The 15,888-nt window shown below is 41.4% G+C and overlaps 1 protein-coding gene across 1 annotated transcript in view; it reads left to right on the forward strand.

Annotated features, from left to right (window-relative positions):
- LOC110961685 (collagen alpha-1(XXVIII) chain-like) overlaps window positions 1-15,888 on the forward strand; it is a 47,093-nt gene that overhangs the window by 23,135 nt on the left and 8,070 nt on the right. The window contains exons 15-31 of the mRNA XM_051943292.1: window positions 4,984-5,052; window positions 5,908-5,976; window positions 7,306-7,374; window positions 7,796-7,864; window positions 7,946-8,017; window positions 8,096-8,164; window positions 8,280-8,351; window positions 8,483-8,551; window positions 9,987-10,055; window positions 10,505-10,573; window positions 11,580-11,648; window positions 12,416-12,484; window positions 14,865-14,933; window positions 15,090-15,158; window positions 15,251-15,331; window positions 15,619-15,654; window positions 15,739-15,775. Coding sequence (XP_051799252.1) covers window positions 4,984-5,052; window positions 5,908-5,976; window positions 7,306-7,374; window positions 7,796-7,864; window positions 7,946-8,017; window positions 8,096-8,164; window positions 8,280-8,351; window positions 8,483-8,551; window positions 9,987-10,055; window positions 10,505-10,573; window positions 11,580-11,648; window positions 12,416-12,484; window positions 14,865-14,933; window positions 15,090-15,158; window positions 15,251-15,331; window positions 15,619-15,654; window positions 15,739-15,775 — 1,126 coding nt within the window. The remainder of the gene's footprint in view (window positions 1-4,983; window positions 5,053-5,907; window positions 5,977-7,305; window positions 7,375-7,795; window positions 7,865-7,945; window positions 8,018-8,095; window positions 8,165-8,279; window positions 8,352-8,482; window positions 8,552-9,986; window positions 10,056-10,504; window positions 10,574-11,579; window positions 11,649-12,415; window positions 12,485-14,864; window positions 14,934-15,089; window positions 15,159-15,250; window positions 15,332-15,618; window positions 15,655-15,738; window positions 15,776-15,888) is intronic.

Consider the following 15,888-nt stretch of genomic DNA (forward strand, 5'->3'; position numbering starts at 1 on the left):
TTCATGCATCCATCTTCACTTCACCTGTCCACCCAGTGACCTGCACCAAAGGCCCCGTCTGGACTCCAGATTCCAGGACGTAATGACAGGAAACTGTGTACGGTCACACGCAAGACAGGAGTTCCATAAATTCACATAGAGCCGTGCAGTATGGATGTGATTAGCTGAGGCGAGGATCCGGTCCACTGAGTGTCCCTGCTAGAGGACAGGAGAAGATGTAAAGACAGAGCAGGAGACGCAGGAAGAGAGCCAGGACACTCTGACACATGGCAGAGGCATGACTCAGTGAGAGGAAAGAAAGAGTCTGTTCCTCCATCTGTGTTTTTTCATCACGCTCAGACACAAAGACACAGCTCAGTCACATGTAGGCTCACACTCAGCTTCTTTCACCATTTTTCCTAACATTAATATTGTTTGTAGGGCTGGGACGACAAAAAAATAACACATTTAATCACACCTTTGTCAGTTCCCGAATTTCTGTCACACCAATACACTCCAGCCCAGTAGGTGGCAATAATGAGCATAAAGTCTGTTTGGAAAACCGTGAAGTGGATGCACTAAGTCATGTCAGCAACAAGAAAGTTTGGGTAGTAATTTGAATGTAGCAGACAGATGAAAAATGCAAATAAATATAAATGAATGTTTTTTCAGTTCACGTAAATGTCTTTTCATTCATTCAGTCGTAAACCAAAATGTATTTGAATTTAAAAACTTTGCTTATAAAATGTGATTAATCGTGATAAATTAATTATGAAGCCTCTAATTAAATGGATAATTTTTTTTTTAGTCACGTCCCACCACTTTGTTACCTGAGGTCACACATGATCGATGTCTTTAACAGTTTCAGGCCAAAACGATGATCACATTCAGTTCTTCCACAGAAGGTTTTACTCCTACTGAGGCAGCATTTAGAGCAGGGGTGTCCACCATGAGGCCCGTGGGCCAAAAGTGGTCCTCCAGAGGGTCCAATCCGGTCCTCAAAGTGTAAAAATTACAGAGAAGACATTAACTGCAGATTGTAAATTAGTGAAACTATAAATTTAAAATCATTTCTAGACCATGACAAGTTGTTGTGGTCATAAAGTAAAATACTAGATTGTTCTTTTGTCATTTTGTGTCGCGTTTTTGTCATATTTTGTCCTATTTTTAGTAGGGCTGGACCCGAATATCCGAATATTCGTTTGGTACGGCAGTATCTGGATATTAATTTTGGTATCCGAATATCCACCCACCCACCCCCCACCCCCGGTTGGATGTTACCGGGCGGAACGAATATTCATATTCGTCGTTACTGTCTTCCCTTCGCCTTCGGTTCATATCGGCTCATCTCGTCCTGTGATCACATAAACATATACACACGTCTGTCTATGTGATCACCCCTTCCTCCCCCCAGACGAAAATACGAATATTCGGAGCTCGTCTCTTCCCTTCGCCTTCGGCCCACATCGACTCATCCCGTCGTGTTCAGCTCATCTCGGCTCCTCCATTCCTGTTTCTTACCACCACCCGAATGGCCGGGTTGCTGCTGACTCTGACGTCACGCTTCACTTTGTTGCATAAACACAAGACAAGATGCTGAAGACCGCCGCTGTTTGGGAATTGTTCAGTTTAACTGAAGAGAAAACGAAGGCAGTGTGCAAAATTCGTCTCCGGGAGACCAGACGAATGGATCCGAATGTTCGGGGCCCCACCCCCACCCCCACCCCCCCGGACGTTACGGGGTGGAACGAATATTCGGATATTCGTCTTTAAAGGCATTAGAGGAGATTTAATTTCCTACGACTTTGAACGTAGCATGCGCACATACAACCTGTCCCTCACCCCCCTCTCTAACCTCCCCCCTCTTAACATTTAACATTTAGAAACGCCCCCCTCCAGAAATTTGCGTAGCACTCGTGAAGTTGTCTTTTACGGCTGGGTCCCCCTGGATCTTTATCTGCCATTGTGTAAAAAAAGATGAGCAAAACTTTGGTATAGCAAAAGCTATACCAAAGCAACACATTCAGAAAACACGTAAGTCCAAGGCGTACGTAATCTACGTAACTAGGCCTGAGCCGGAAGATTTTTGATTGACAAGAAAGGGAGCAAACCAAACGCCTCGGTCCGAGCGCATTGATTGATATTTTTCAGGTCCTGCCATGTCCACAGTTATTTTTTTTTATTTTTTATTCTTTTCGAGACCATGCATACAAGTCCACTAAAGGTCAGTATATTCATTTTATGTGAATCAGACAAATTAAACAAAAATATATCCGAATATCCGGAGACCAGAAACCACTATTTGGGCCAGCCCTACTATTTATAGGTCATTATGCTGTGATTTTACTGGTCACTTGAGATCAAATTGGGCTGAATGTGGAACCTAAACTAAGATGAGTTTGGCGCCCCTGATTTAGACCATTAAATGCAAATAACACCCTGGAATCCACGTTTCTGGGTCCATTTTTACGTTAAAGACTCCACTTGGGGTGATGACTTCACTGTTTCTGAAGCTCTGGCTCATAAATTCTGTAAAAATGGAATGGTGTGATTTAAGACGCTGTGGACGATTCATCAGCAGCCCAGACTTCATACATCCGTCAGACTTGCTTTAACACATTTTAATTTTTGAGCAGAATTATCCGTCAGGCTTAGTTTAACACTCAGATATTTTTACACATCTGCCTCACAGCCCTATCAAACACTCCTGAACTTTACGTCACTGTAACTGCAGAACTGATCATCACTGCTCTGTGAAATGTGCGTGCTTCCTTTTAGACTGCAGGTGTAAAGCGAGGCCGAGCCCTTTTGTAGTTTTGATAAGTGTAGACAGTTAAATTAAGCGTGATTAAGTCGTTTAGGTCGTGATGAATGTAATCGCTTTCTGCCGTCGTCAGGCAGCTGTAGAGGATGAGGTAACCGGAATGTGAGTGAAGTTTTTCCACTAACCTTCATTTAATTTATCACTCGCTGACTTTCCTCGAAGATGCTAACAGCTAGTTTCCACCCTGAGCAGGAGGAGGTGTTCCCCACCTCTAGAGATTTACCCTGGAGGGTGCTGTTTTTTGGGTTTTTTTTTTAACAGATTTGACTGCGGACTTGCAGATGGCATTCTGCTCTAAAGCAACGTTCTTCACATTTCGTGCCTCGACACGTCCCAGCCTTACAGGAGCTCAGCAGCAATATTACCCTTTTCTTCACATCATTAGCACCTTAGCTTGTGTGCCAAACTGAAGGATCGTACCGTCATGGTGATAAATCCATACCTCTGGAGGAAAACATGCAAATGTTGCCTCCGTGTGTGGTTCTGTTTTTCCGTTGTCCTTGGGTGACTTCTCTGCAGAGCCAGACATTATGCAGCGCTCTTTTCATTTACTAACTGTCAGCCTGGATTCATGCTCTGATCCCTCACCGTACTTCTACTCCTGCTTCTTTTTTCTGTGTTGTACAAATACTGATTCTTAAGACATGAAGCAAACACACAGACCTGTAGGCTACAGCTGGATTTGGTCTGAGGTGATTAGTAGCTTTTAGCATGTTTACCAAACTAATTAGTCATGTCAGATCACCAAAATTATCTTTTAGCAAAACACTATGAACAACCTGTATTTTGTTAAGAAAAACAAACTCAGTGTGAACAACATTCAGCCACAGTTCATCCTTTACACATTACAACTTCCAGATAACAGAGTGTCTACAAAGACACAACATTTAGTCACAGGTATCTAGAAGTGAACAATATGGTATTTTATTTAAAAAAAGACAAATAAACCCAACAAAAACAAGACAAAATATTCGAAAAATGAGACAGAAAATGACAATAACGAGAAAAAAAATGACAAAAAGTGAGATGAACGACATAAAATGACAAAGATGAGTCAAAGATACAAGTGAGACTGGAGTCTCCTATCACAAATCACTCACATGGAACGAACATTTCAGGGAGAAAAGTGTCCCTTCTTTAAAAGAGGAATGTTGAAACTGCCGCCTAATAATAAGCTGAGACAGATAAGTTTATATAGTAAAAGTCTAACAGGAAATAACAGGCAGCATTTGAGGTGACGGTTAGCCTAGCTGTGCTAGACCCAGCTCTTAAGACACAAGGGTCTAGGGCCGCTCGACAGAGAGGGAGGCGGGCTAAAAGGTTGTCTTTCAAATCACTCTGCAGCAATTGGGTAGGTATACAACCAATCAGTGCAACGAATAGGCTGACGTAGTTCCTAGAGCGCCGGATTGTGGCTAAGTCCCATTAGCTTCCCAACCAGCGGAGCCAACTGGTATATTAAGGATTTGCCAATCCCGTCGGCATAAGTCCAAACACGTCTTTCTTCTCAATGAAACACTTCAGTGCCGTCCTTTGTTTATCTTTCAAGTTGAATTTTAGCTTCAAATCTTTAAGGGCTGTGGCCAAAGCCGAGTGGAAAGATAACTGTTTATTGTGCGCCGGTTGTTTCTGTCAGAATCGTCACGCCTCTGTCGTCACTTAGTTACGCCCGCCTTCTGACTCTACACTTCATGGTGATTGGTCCGGCCAGTTTTAGGAGCATCCAGCCTCGAGCCTTATGGAGGGTAACTAGACCCACCCTGGCAGAGAATTAAATTCGTTGCTGTGGGTTGTCTAGCGCGGCTAGGCTAGGTGACGGTGTCAAAAAAGTCAAAGTTAGTTGTTTTTTTTTTTAGGAAAATAGACCATCAAAAGTAAAACCATTTGACAGTAAAATGTTGACATAAAGTGTTTTTTTTTTTTGCCAGATTGCAATCAGAGCTAGTGTTGTGCAACATTTTGTCCTCTGTGTTTCATGTGGATATCAGATTAAGTGAGAGGACTGAAAATAAGATTCAGCCTCAGTCTGACCTGTCCTTTCTGCAGCTCTTATCAAAGAGACCATTAAGAAGACGTTTTCCGCTGTGCTGCATGTGCTCTCACTCTGCCATAACTGCAGCACATTAAACTAAGATTTGAAGACTCAGAATGCAACGACTTCTCCTCTTCTGCCTTCACAGGGAGAGCGAGGCCTGGAGGGGCCACGGGGGCCCAGAGGACAGCCGGGCGCCGGAATCAAAGGAGACAAGGTAGAGCACAGAGAGGCTGTAAATAAGGCGCCTGGCTGAAAAGCCTTCACACAGGCACGAAGAGAAAGCCAGAATCCTGTTGCAAAAAAGGCCAAGAGTTGGCAGATCCACAGCTGAATGCATTCAGCGTGGTGTTATATAGGAGGTCAGCGTCTGCAGGTGATGAATCAAGGTCAGAGCTTGGATGGTGTAGGAGGAGTGCGGCTTCGTGGTTTCGGCTGATGAATGTGGGAAAGTTATCTCTTCTTCACTGGCACCGTCAGACAGAAACACGCAGGTTTTTATCTTTCAGGATGTGTTTGCAGCCATCTGGCACTCTGTAGCTCGCAGACAGAAAGGGACACGACGAGGAAACGCTGAATCGATTTTAAAAAAGACTTCTAACGTTACATAATTCATCTTACATCGCTGGAATGTGATGTTAACATTTGGCATTTATTGAAATCATTCACCACCAAAAAGCACAGGTCTTTGAAAACACGGAGCTTTCCGTGGGCGCCGCTGTCACACATCCTGCTGACAGTTTTACTGCAGCGTTGTGGTGAAGTTCATCACAGATCATTGCTGTGTGTGACAAACCTGTGCCTGCAGGGCTTTCTTTATGTTTACCTGTGATGTTAATGTTGCATGTAACGGGTTTGTCATCGAGTTATGTACATAAAAAGGTTTAACTGCCTGAATGGGCTCCTGCAGTAAAACCACATTTATACTCATTGCAAAAGGAAATGCAACGGTTCTTGGCAAAGTCTTTTACAGCTGGGTGCTTTCCACATGCAGTAAATCATTTCAGTGTGATCATACTACCAACATTTATATGTCGTTGTCATCATTAATGCCTGTTCTTAATTTATGTAGGGAGATTTTGGCCCCCCAGGTCTTCCAGGGCCCCTCGGCCTAACAGGACAAGGCATACAGGGCGAGAAGGTAAGCAGCTTTTATTCTGATTTTCGGCTTCACACTGGAAAAAAAACTTATTTTAAAGAACTTTTACTTTGAAATTAGTGAAAAAATCTGCCAGTAGAACAAGTGAAAAATGTCTCAGTAAGATTTCTAGAAATAAGATCTGATATTTAGAATATTGAGATCTTAAAATGAGCTGGGAAGATTTATTTTAAGCTCTTTTTTACCAGAATTGTCAAGCTTAAGTGTCTTAACCCTCCTGTTGTCCTCATTTACAGCACCAGAAAATATTGTTTCCTTGTCTGAAATTTTTTTTTTTAAATCCGAAACAAATTCCCCAAATTTATTAAAAAAAAAAAAAAATCTTCATTAAGAAAATCCTTAAAAGGTTTCCCTTAAAAAAATGTTTAATCCCCAAATTAGGCAAGAAATAAAATTTTAAAAATAAAAGTCTATGAAAATTGTAAATATTTAATATTTGATATAAATAAATAAAAATCTTCCAAAAAAATCCTAAAAAATTTAAAGTGATTCCATATATATCAGTAAAACTTGTAATATTTTCTTTAAGAACATTCACATAAAAATCAAACAAAATCCAGCGACTTTCACTGGATTTTGGTTGATTTTTATGTGAATGTTCTTAAAGAAACTTTTTTTCATTTCTTTTTTTCCACCAAAAAATTTTTCAAAAATGTCCCCAAAAATGTTGAAAATGTGGAACTTTTCACTGTGAAAATTATTATTTTTTCTACATTTTTAAACTTTAAAACGGGCCAATTTGACCCACAGGATGACACGAGTTAAAACAAGATAATTTCCAGATTATTTGACTTAACGAGATCTTTAAGATGCGTTGTCTTAAAACAAGTCCCTCCATCTGCTGGAATGTCTCTTGTTCAGTGAATTTATCTTAAATGAAGTGGGATGGGACACTTAGACTAAAAATAAGATAAACAGACTTGGTAAAATTTTAATTTTTTTATGTGCACGAGGACTGAACAAAAGTGGGTGAAACTTATATAGTGTATGAGGTGATTAATCAGCTTCATAGTTTAAATAACGTGACATATATGTTCCATAATTATATGTTTTGGCACAACAGCTGTAGAGTCAGTGGAGAAAGTGTCACCTCCCTGATATCCAAACACGAGTTAGTTACCATCAAAATATGGTTCCAGTCCACTGTTAGCTGCTCTACGTTTTCTGCACATCTCAGACAAACTCCGTATGAAACATGATAACAAACTGGAATCTCACTGGATGAGGTCCTGAACAGTCCTCCAACCATCCAGCTTTCAATCACTGCTATCTGGCCTTCCTTTTACTGACTGTTTTCATTTATCCTTGCAGGGCACGGAGGGTCCCAGAGGGCCACCAGGCAGCAGAGGTCCACCAGGGGAGGGCCTGCCTGGACCCAAGGTTTGGACGTGCAGTCATGATGGGAATAATAAAAAACTGATGCAATGACTTCTGTCATTTTGATCATTCAGTTCCAGATAGCTGTGACTAAATGTTGTGTTCCTTTGTAGACACTCTGTAATGTGGAAATGATAAACTGAGGCTGAATGTTGATGAAGCTGAACTTATTTTTCTTAACAAATCTCAGGTTGTTCATGATGTTTAGTAATAAAAAGATAATTCCTTAAATGTGAACATTTTCAGAATGTATTTTTATTGCACAAAAAACAAGTGAAACATTAGGAGTTGTAGTTATTTATCGGTCATTGTGCTGTGATTTTACTGCTCACTGCAGATTAGACTGGACTGAATGTGGAACCTGAACTCAGACGAGTTTGACATCTCTGGTCTAAGATTAATCAAACGTTGGTGTCTTCCACAGGGTGACCAGGGGTTGCCGGGTGAGGCTGGCGCTCCAGGAGAAAGAGGGGCTGGAGAACCTGGAGCTAAGGTGGGTCAAAGCTCCACCAAACCATCTCATTTAAAGTTTTTTGCTTCATGAACTGACACAAATCCACAAATCTGTCGTCAGGGCGAGCCGGGATCACAGGGAATGTCCGGTTTGCCGGGGCTGCCGGGGGAGGACGGAGCTCCCGGACAGAAGGTAGTCGGAAGGTTGTTTGCACCAATGTCACTGCTGTGTGTGTCACCAAAAGCCAGTCAGCGTGTTGTGTGTCTTTAGGGTGAACCGGGCGCTGTGGGCCTCAGGGGGCTGGAGGGGGCACCTGGAATCGGCACCCAGGGGGAAAAGGTGAGAGAGCAGCATGTCCTGATGGCTTCATTTAAACGTCCAGCAGAGGGCCTTTCCTCACCTCCATGTAATGAGTGAGGAGGTCAATAACTGTCTTCCCAATGTGACTTTAAAGGGCGACCAAGGCCAGAGAGGAATAAGAGGTCTGACTGGTCCGCCTGGCATCGCCGGACCTTCAGGACCAAAGGTGGGCCGCCATCAGCAGCTAATACACAATTCATTCATTGTTGCACTGGAACCTCATCTGTGGCCTCGTGGACAAAAGATCAGCTATGATTTAATGATTTTAACCACTTGGTTTGCATTCATTTCCATCAGGGGGAACCAGGGGCTCAAGGCAGAGTGGGTTCTCCTGGTCCACCAGGACGCTTCGTCAGTGGGCCCAAGGTAACGCACATCCACCCAAGTTACACCGTAGAACTGGGAAATCCTGTTAAGTTTCTTGCGTGTTTCCATAAAGCAAGTGAAAATTATTTAGATTGATGCCAGTGGTGCTAAAAAGACTTCATATTTCTTGTTAAAAACTGACATTGAGGTTCCCCAATAGCTCAACTGGTTGGCACACAACCCATTAATGTCATGTCAATAAAGCTGAAAAGGGCCAAAAATAACTAAAAAATGAAAGTTGATTATCTGTAAAACAACACCAACAGCTGCTTCAGAGTTAAATGTTTCATGGCAGTTGAGACGATGATCACTTTATTCACAGTGATGTTAGCGCCGGTTAAAGCAGCGTTTAGATCTTTTACTGGAAGAGTCTTTCTTTGGTGGAACATTTCAAGTCCGTTCTGACAAACTGTTGTGGAATTTCAGCGAGGTCGAGAGATGATGAACATTTAGTCACAGCTACCTGGAACTGAATGACAGAGTATTTTACTTTATGATCAAAATGACAAAAATCAGACAAAAAAGACCAAAGAAACAACAAAAACAAGGCAAAATATTCCTAAAATCAGACACAAAATGACAAAATAAAAATGTGACGAAAAAAGTTACAAAGCAACAAAAATCGGACAAGTGACAAAAATTAGACAAAAAATGACAAAAGCGAGAAACAAAACGACAAAAAAAATAGACTAACAACAAAAGCACAAAACAATAGAAACAATACACAAAAACAATGAATAAAGCCAAACACAAAATGACAAAAGTAAGACAATAAACATAAGAGAGATAAAAAGGAAACACAAAACGACAACAACGAGAAACAAAACAACAAAAATAAGAGACAAGCGACAAAAATCAGACAAAAAAAGACAAAAGACAACAAATACAAGACAAAATATTATGAAAATGAGATACAAAATGACAAAAATGAGACAAACACCACAAAACAAAACAAAAAATAAACAAATTTTGCAAAGCAACAAAAAAATGGACAAATCACAAAAATTAAACAAAAAAAATGACAAAAGCGACAAACAAAACCAAAAATAAATAACACAAGCGAAACAAAAAGGAAACACAAAACGACAAAAATGAGAAACAAAATGACAAAAACGTGAGACAAAAAAGACAAAAAAACAAGATAAAATGTGATAAAAATGAGACACAAAATGACAAAAGAACAATGAATACTCTTGTATTTCACCTCATGATCCAAACAACTTGTCATGGTCTAGAAATGATTTTTAGATGATTTTATGATTTTTAGTTTTACTAATTTACAATCTGCAGTTAATGTCTTCTTTGTAATTTTTCCACTTTGAGGACCAGATTGGACCCTCTGGAGGACCATTTTTGGCCCACGGGCCTCATGTTTGACACCCCTGACTTAAAACCTTTCTAATGTGGCTGCACTCTGTTCTAAAATGTCTTCTAGGGTGATGCTGGTCCAAGTGGTCCTCCAGGTCCGATTGGGGAGACGGGTTATGGACTTCCTGGTCCGAAGGTAACACCGACTACACTCATCTTGGAGGCCTGCCTGTAGAAACACACTTGGTTTCAGATCTTCAGTGAACACGTTCACAGCTGAAAGTCTATATTTGGATGCTGACTGATCTAATGAGTGTAATGAGATCCAGCAGCACATGTGTTCGCTTTCATCAGAAAAGCCGTTTCCCAACATTTACAAAGAACAGAAGATGTCAGAAAAGGGGAAGCACATCCTGTCCTGCTGTCCTGACGCCAACATTTGTTCAGAATTCCAGCTGATAAAATGCTCCAGCATGTGTTGTAGTTTTAACGTTCCCCCTTGTTTTCAGGCTTTACAACACAGAAGCAGAAAGCACATGTCCTTTTATATCCACTCTGTACTGCAGTTTGCTTTGAAAATCTGTAAATCTCTGTGTATGCTTTGCCTGATTGACGTATGGACTTGACTCTATGTGTCTTCTGTAGGGGGATCGAGGAGATCCAGGCCCTACAGGACCGTTTGGTCCCAAAGGAGACGGTTATCCCGGCCCCATGGTGAGGAGCTGATTTATACTCTGCTCATCTTTCATCTCATAAATCTACTTCCATACCATCCATGTAGACGTTCCATCTAGTCCTCCATCCTTCTGCCTTTTGTCTTCCACATTCTGGACGTCAGGTCCAGCCATCTATCAATCAGAGAGACTTTTATTGCCGAAAGTTGCAGTAGTTCACCTTTGAACATCTCGTGAACATATTCTCCTTAACTAAGACCAGAGGTACAAACAAAGGACAGGATTTACATTTAGGCTGATAGGAGTATAAAGTATGGGTTCAGGGTAAATATTAGCTAGCCTTAATAATGGAACGTGCTTCTAATCATGAAATGCAGATTGAGGGGATTGGTGCTCATTCAGACGTCTTCTTCACCACTTCCTGTTTACTAGAAACGCTTCATGTCCAACCCCAAGGATGTCTAACTTAAAAAAACTTTGATCCACAACAGCTCCCTTCTGTTTCTAGCAGTTCTTTTGGTTGCTTGATGTTATTTAAGCCTCAAATGTACGTTTAAGGAAATGCTCATTGGCCAACCAACAGGAGGCTTCGTCTATGGACAAGGCCTTCCTACTCAATCTGTTCTTGAGCATCCCTGAGGAGAGTCTGATGACACTTCAGGAAACCATCGGACAAGAACTTCAACATATTTTAAATGCAGATGATGTGCATTGTTTTTTACAGCAATCAGCAGTAAAACCTCATTCAAAGATCACAAATGTCCAATTATACCAACCAACAACCATTAAATTAGTCTTTCCCTACTTTTGACCAATTCATGACGTCTTTATATTGTTGTAGGGCGACTGAATGGGTGCAGCATTCTGTTTTGAAGTCTATTTATTGTTGTTTGGGTTGTGTGGTTTCTGCGGAACTTAAACTTGAGTCCGTTTCAGCACCTGTAAAGCTCATTATGTTTTGATCTGGACAATTGTGCACCTAGAGATGTCGTTCTGCAATATTTCTGCATCTCCAGTGTTTTACCTTTATGTCCTGTCCTGTTTAGGGTCCTCCTGGTCTACCTGGACTCCAAGGAGAACCTGGACCCGAAGGAGCAGGAATCCCTGGACCAAAGGTAGGAATGTGGATCTGTAAGATGAGAGTTTGTTAAAAATCAGACAGAAAGCGATGCCTCTTCCTGTTTAGAGCTGCATACATTTTGTGTTACTTTACCTCCACTGTTGTCTCATGTCTAAAATGAGGTTTTATCTGTGATGGTTGCTGTAGTTTTTTTAGGTTTATTTGGCTCTAATTCCATGCTAAAATTTCAAAATAGTACAGTTAAGGTGATGGGAGACCAATCTGGACTTCTGCACTTCCTCCTGACTCCACTTTTGGAAAATCTGACCATGATGGAAGATTTTAGCCAATCACAAGTCCTTTCGCCAGTCAGATGAATCATATAAAGTCCACAGTAATCTTTTTATCTTGTATAAATGTAGGATTTACTGTAGTGTATATAAACGGTGAGCTGTAGTGAATTGGAGACATTATTGACCTGCATTTAAAACACGTTTCCAGATAAGCGATGAGCTGACATTACAGTGAGATGAGTGACCTGATGTGATCCAGATGGTTCACAGTTCAGGTTATATGTGGACAAAATGTTGTGTTCAGACTTCTGCTGAATTTTGTCTGTTGTTAAAATTTAGCCAAAACCAATCACTGGTCGGATCAGTTTCAAAGCCGTGTTTACATTCAGCCTGAAGAGAAGTGAAAGATGAGCTCATTGGTTTAAAGGAAACAGCATTTTACTCAGTGCAGAAGTTCATTTGTTTGATGGACTGTATTTTGCCGTGTTTTAAGTGTTCCCATGTCCTCGCTGTGTTTCCGTCTTTACAGGGTGATGTCGGATTCCGAGGGTTGCCTGGTTCACCGGGACCTCCGGGAGAAGGCCTTCAAGGACAACCAGTAAATTTCAACCTTTTTTTGATTACTTCTGGGGCTGAACAGTGATCAGTGGTTCCTGGTTCGTGTCCCGGTCTTCCTGGGATCTTCCTGCATGGAGTCTCCATGTTCTCCTGTACATGTGTGGCTTTTCTCCAGGTTCTCCAGCCTCCTCCCACAGTACACAAACATGCTGAGGCTAATTGGTGATTCTAAATTGTACGTAGGTGTGAATGTTTGTCTCTGTATGTAGTCCTGTGATACACTGGTGACCTGTCAAAAAAAATGACAAAAATGAGACACAAAGTTGCAAAAGAACAATCTAATATTTTACTTTCTGATCAAAACAATTTGTCATGGTCTCGAAACTATTTTAAATTTATAGTTTTACTAATTTACAATCTGCAGTTAATGTCTTCTCTGTAATTTTTCCACTTTGAGGGCCGGATTGGACCCTCTGGAGGACCACTTTTGGACCTCATGGTGGACACCCCTGCTTTAGACTGTTTGATTGTAAAAACACACCGTTTGTTTTCTGATTGTGCAAACACGAGTCCAGGACGACATTCTGAGGTGTTAACTTGCGCAGGAAGCCTCCTTTAATTGTAAGACGTCCCAGCAGATGGTCCTGATTGAGTCATGCTCTCTGAAGATTCACAGATATGAAAATATAGCTCTTCATCTCCTGTGCCGACATGCACCCCGCTGAGGTCTGATATGCACAGGCTGCCGGCTGATTTGTCCGGGGTATTAATCCTGATTGCCCCTCAGTGCTCTGGCACATGGCTGCAGAGTGTGAATCTCCACGGACATATGTGTCTGATGAGAAACACTCGGCCCAGCAGGATCCACTGAAACAGCACCCAGAACCCCATATGTCCTCTCAGATCCCAACCAGGCTCCCTGCTGCTTCACAACAGCATTTCTGCAGGTCTGTCAGTCATGCTGCAAAGCCAGGATTTAACCCTCCTGTTGTCCTCATGTACCGCACCAAAAACGTTGTTTCCTCATCTGAAAAAAATCCCAAAATTCAGAAAAAAATTATCGAGATTTCTGAAAATGTGTAAAACCTTCAGGAAGAAAATTCCAATAATTCCTTAGAAGTTTCCGTTAATAATTTTATTTTAAAAAATACTGAAAAGAAACAAATTTTGCAAAGGAAATTCTTGTAAATATTTTCCAAAAATGAGTAAAAATCTTCCAAAAAATCCTAAAAATATCTAAAGTGATTCCATATATCTCAGTAAAACTTATCATATTTTCTTTAAGAACATTCACAAAAAATCTAACAAAATCCAGTGAATTTCACTGGATTATGGTTGATTTTGTTGTGAATGTTCTTATGAAACATTTTTAACTTTTCTTTTTTGTCACCAAAAATGTTGAAAATGTGGACATCATTCATCATTCATTTTGGATCTGGTTAAAACTGAATAATTGATGATACATGTGTGTCATACCAGCCATACATTCTTCATGTTACAGCCTTATTCTGATGTCTTCTCTTTCTGGAAACCCATTACAGTAAAACTGTTATAGATAGACTTTATTTCAGTTCATCATGATACCAGGTGATTCTCTTTAATTTAGTTCTATCAAGGTCAACAAACCAGGGCAAAAATGTGGAATTTCAAAGGAATGAATATTAATAATAGTTAAATATTTCATAATGTCACTGTTTCGTTGCAGCGTCCTCTCACCTGTTAGCAGATCTGACCAGTTAGCCAGAACTGACTTCACTGGAATCAGAATCTACACTACCATTCAAAAGTCAGGGGGTCGGTTAGAAATGTCCTTATTTCTGAAAGAAAAGTAGTTTTTAAAAAAAAAAAAGAGACACAAAATGACAAAAATGAGAAACAAAACAGCAAAAACATGAGATGCATGACAAAAGTCAGATCCTCAATCTGATGCTGAATTGGATCTTTCTGCATAGAGTTTGCATGTTTTCCCTGGATGGATGGATGGATGGATGGATGGATGGATGGATGGATGGGTGGACGGATGGATGGATGGACGGATGGACGGATGGATGAACGGATGGATGGATGGACGGATGGACGGATGGACGGATGGATGGACGGATGGATGGATGGACGGATGGATGGATGGACGGATGGATGGATGGATGGATGGACGGACGGATGGACGGACGGACGGATGGATGGATGGACGGACGGATGGACGGACGGATGGACGGACGGATGGATGAACGGATGGATGGATGGACGGATGGATGGATGGATGGATGGATGGATGGACGGATGGATGGATGGATAGATGGATGGATGGATGGATGGACAGACGGATGGATGGATGGATGGATGGACGGATGGATGTAAAGCTCTTTGAATGGAGCTGTAGCTGGAAGATGCCGTACAAATACAGTTCCTTTGACTTGCAGGGTAACCCGGGTCGGCCTGGTCCACCAGGACCAACAGGACCTCAAGGACAAGGAGTTCAAGGGCCAAAGGTGTGATTGGTGCTCCTTCTCATAGAAATGGATGCAATCTCATCGGTCTTGTTATTTGTCTTTGTCTCAACAATCTCAAAAGGAATATTTAACTGAAATACTTTCATCTGTATTGGTTTGTTTTAACCCCTCTGTTGATTTCTGTTTCTGGTTCAGGGGGAACAGGGTCCTCAGGGCGTGGCAGGGCCGAGGGGACTCCCTGGAGAGGGTTTTCCTGGAGCTAAAGTCAGTCTCTATGTTGTCTGGGACATTTGGATTGTCAGTGTTTTGTAACAGTCTCGTCACTGATGGTATATTTGCCGTATAATGTGCAACAGGGTGACCGAGGCTCAGCGGGGGAGAGGGGGATGAAGGGAACCAAAGGAGATCTGGGAGACGCTGGAGTTCCTGGACAGCCTGTAGGTGACGCCGTTGATGTCTTCATGTGTTGATTTGTTGCGTCCTTGTTTTTCACTGTGGTAATGGGGCTTGAAGCTTCCTCTATAGTGTGAAGAATTAACCCTTTGATGCACAATGTGGGTCAAAAGTGACCCATATTCAATGGAAAATGAGAACCTCTTGACTCGTGTTGTGCATTTAAGGGTTTAATAGAAGGGCATGATAGTCTTTGTTGTCCCAACATTAGTAGGTACTCCAACACTTTTAGAACATTTCTGCTCTTTTTTATCTCCATTTTAATGTTTAGGGTCGCCAAGGTATCAAAGGTGAAGCCGGCCTCACTGTGAGTTTCTTTTATTTTTATCTACTTTTTCATCTTTTATGTCTCCCGTTCTTTGCTTATTCTGCGTTGGTATCTTCATTTCAGAGAGAGGACATCATTCGTATGATCAAAGAGATCTGCGGTAAGGTATCTCCTGATCTTTGCAGTATTTATTTCACTTCCTAGCATTGACCAAACAGCACAGATATCACAGGAGAAGATTGAGTTTCTCCGTCTGAGCAGCCGTCTCATCTT

Source organism: Acanthochromis polyacanthus, chromosome 22, assembly GCF_021347895.1.
Source record: "Acanthochromis polyacanthus isolate Apoly-LR-REF ecotype Palm Island chromosome 22, KAUST_Apoly_ChrSc, whole genome shotgun sequence".
Classification (NCBI taxonomy): Eukaryota; Metazoa; Chordata; class Actinopteri; family Pomacentridae; genus Acanthochromis; species Acanthochromis polyacanthus.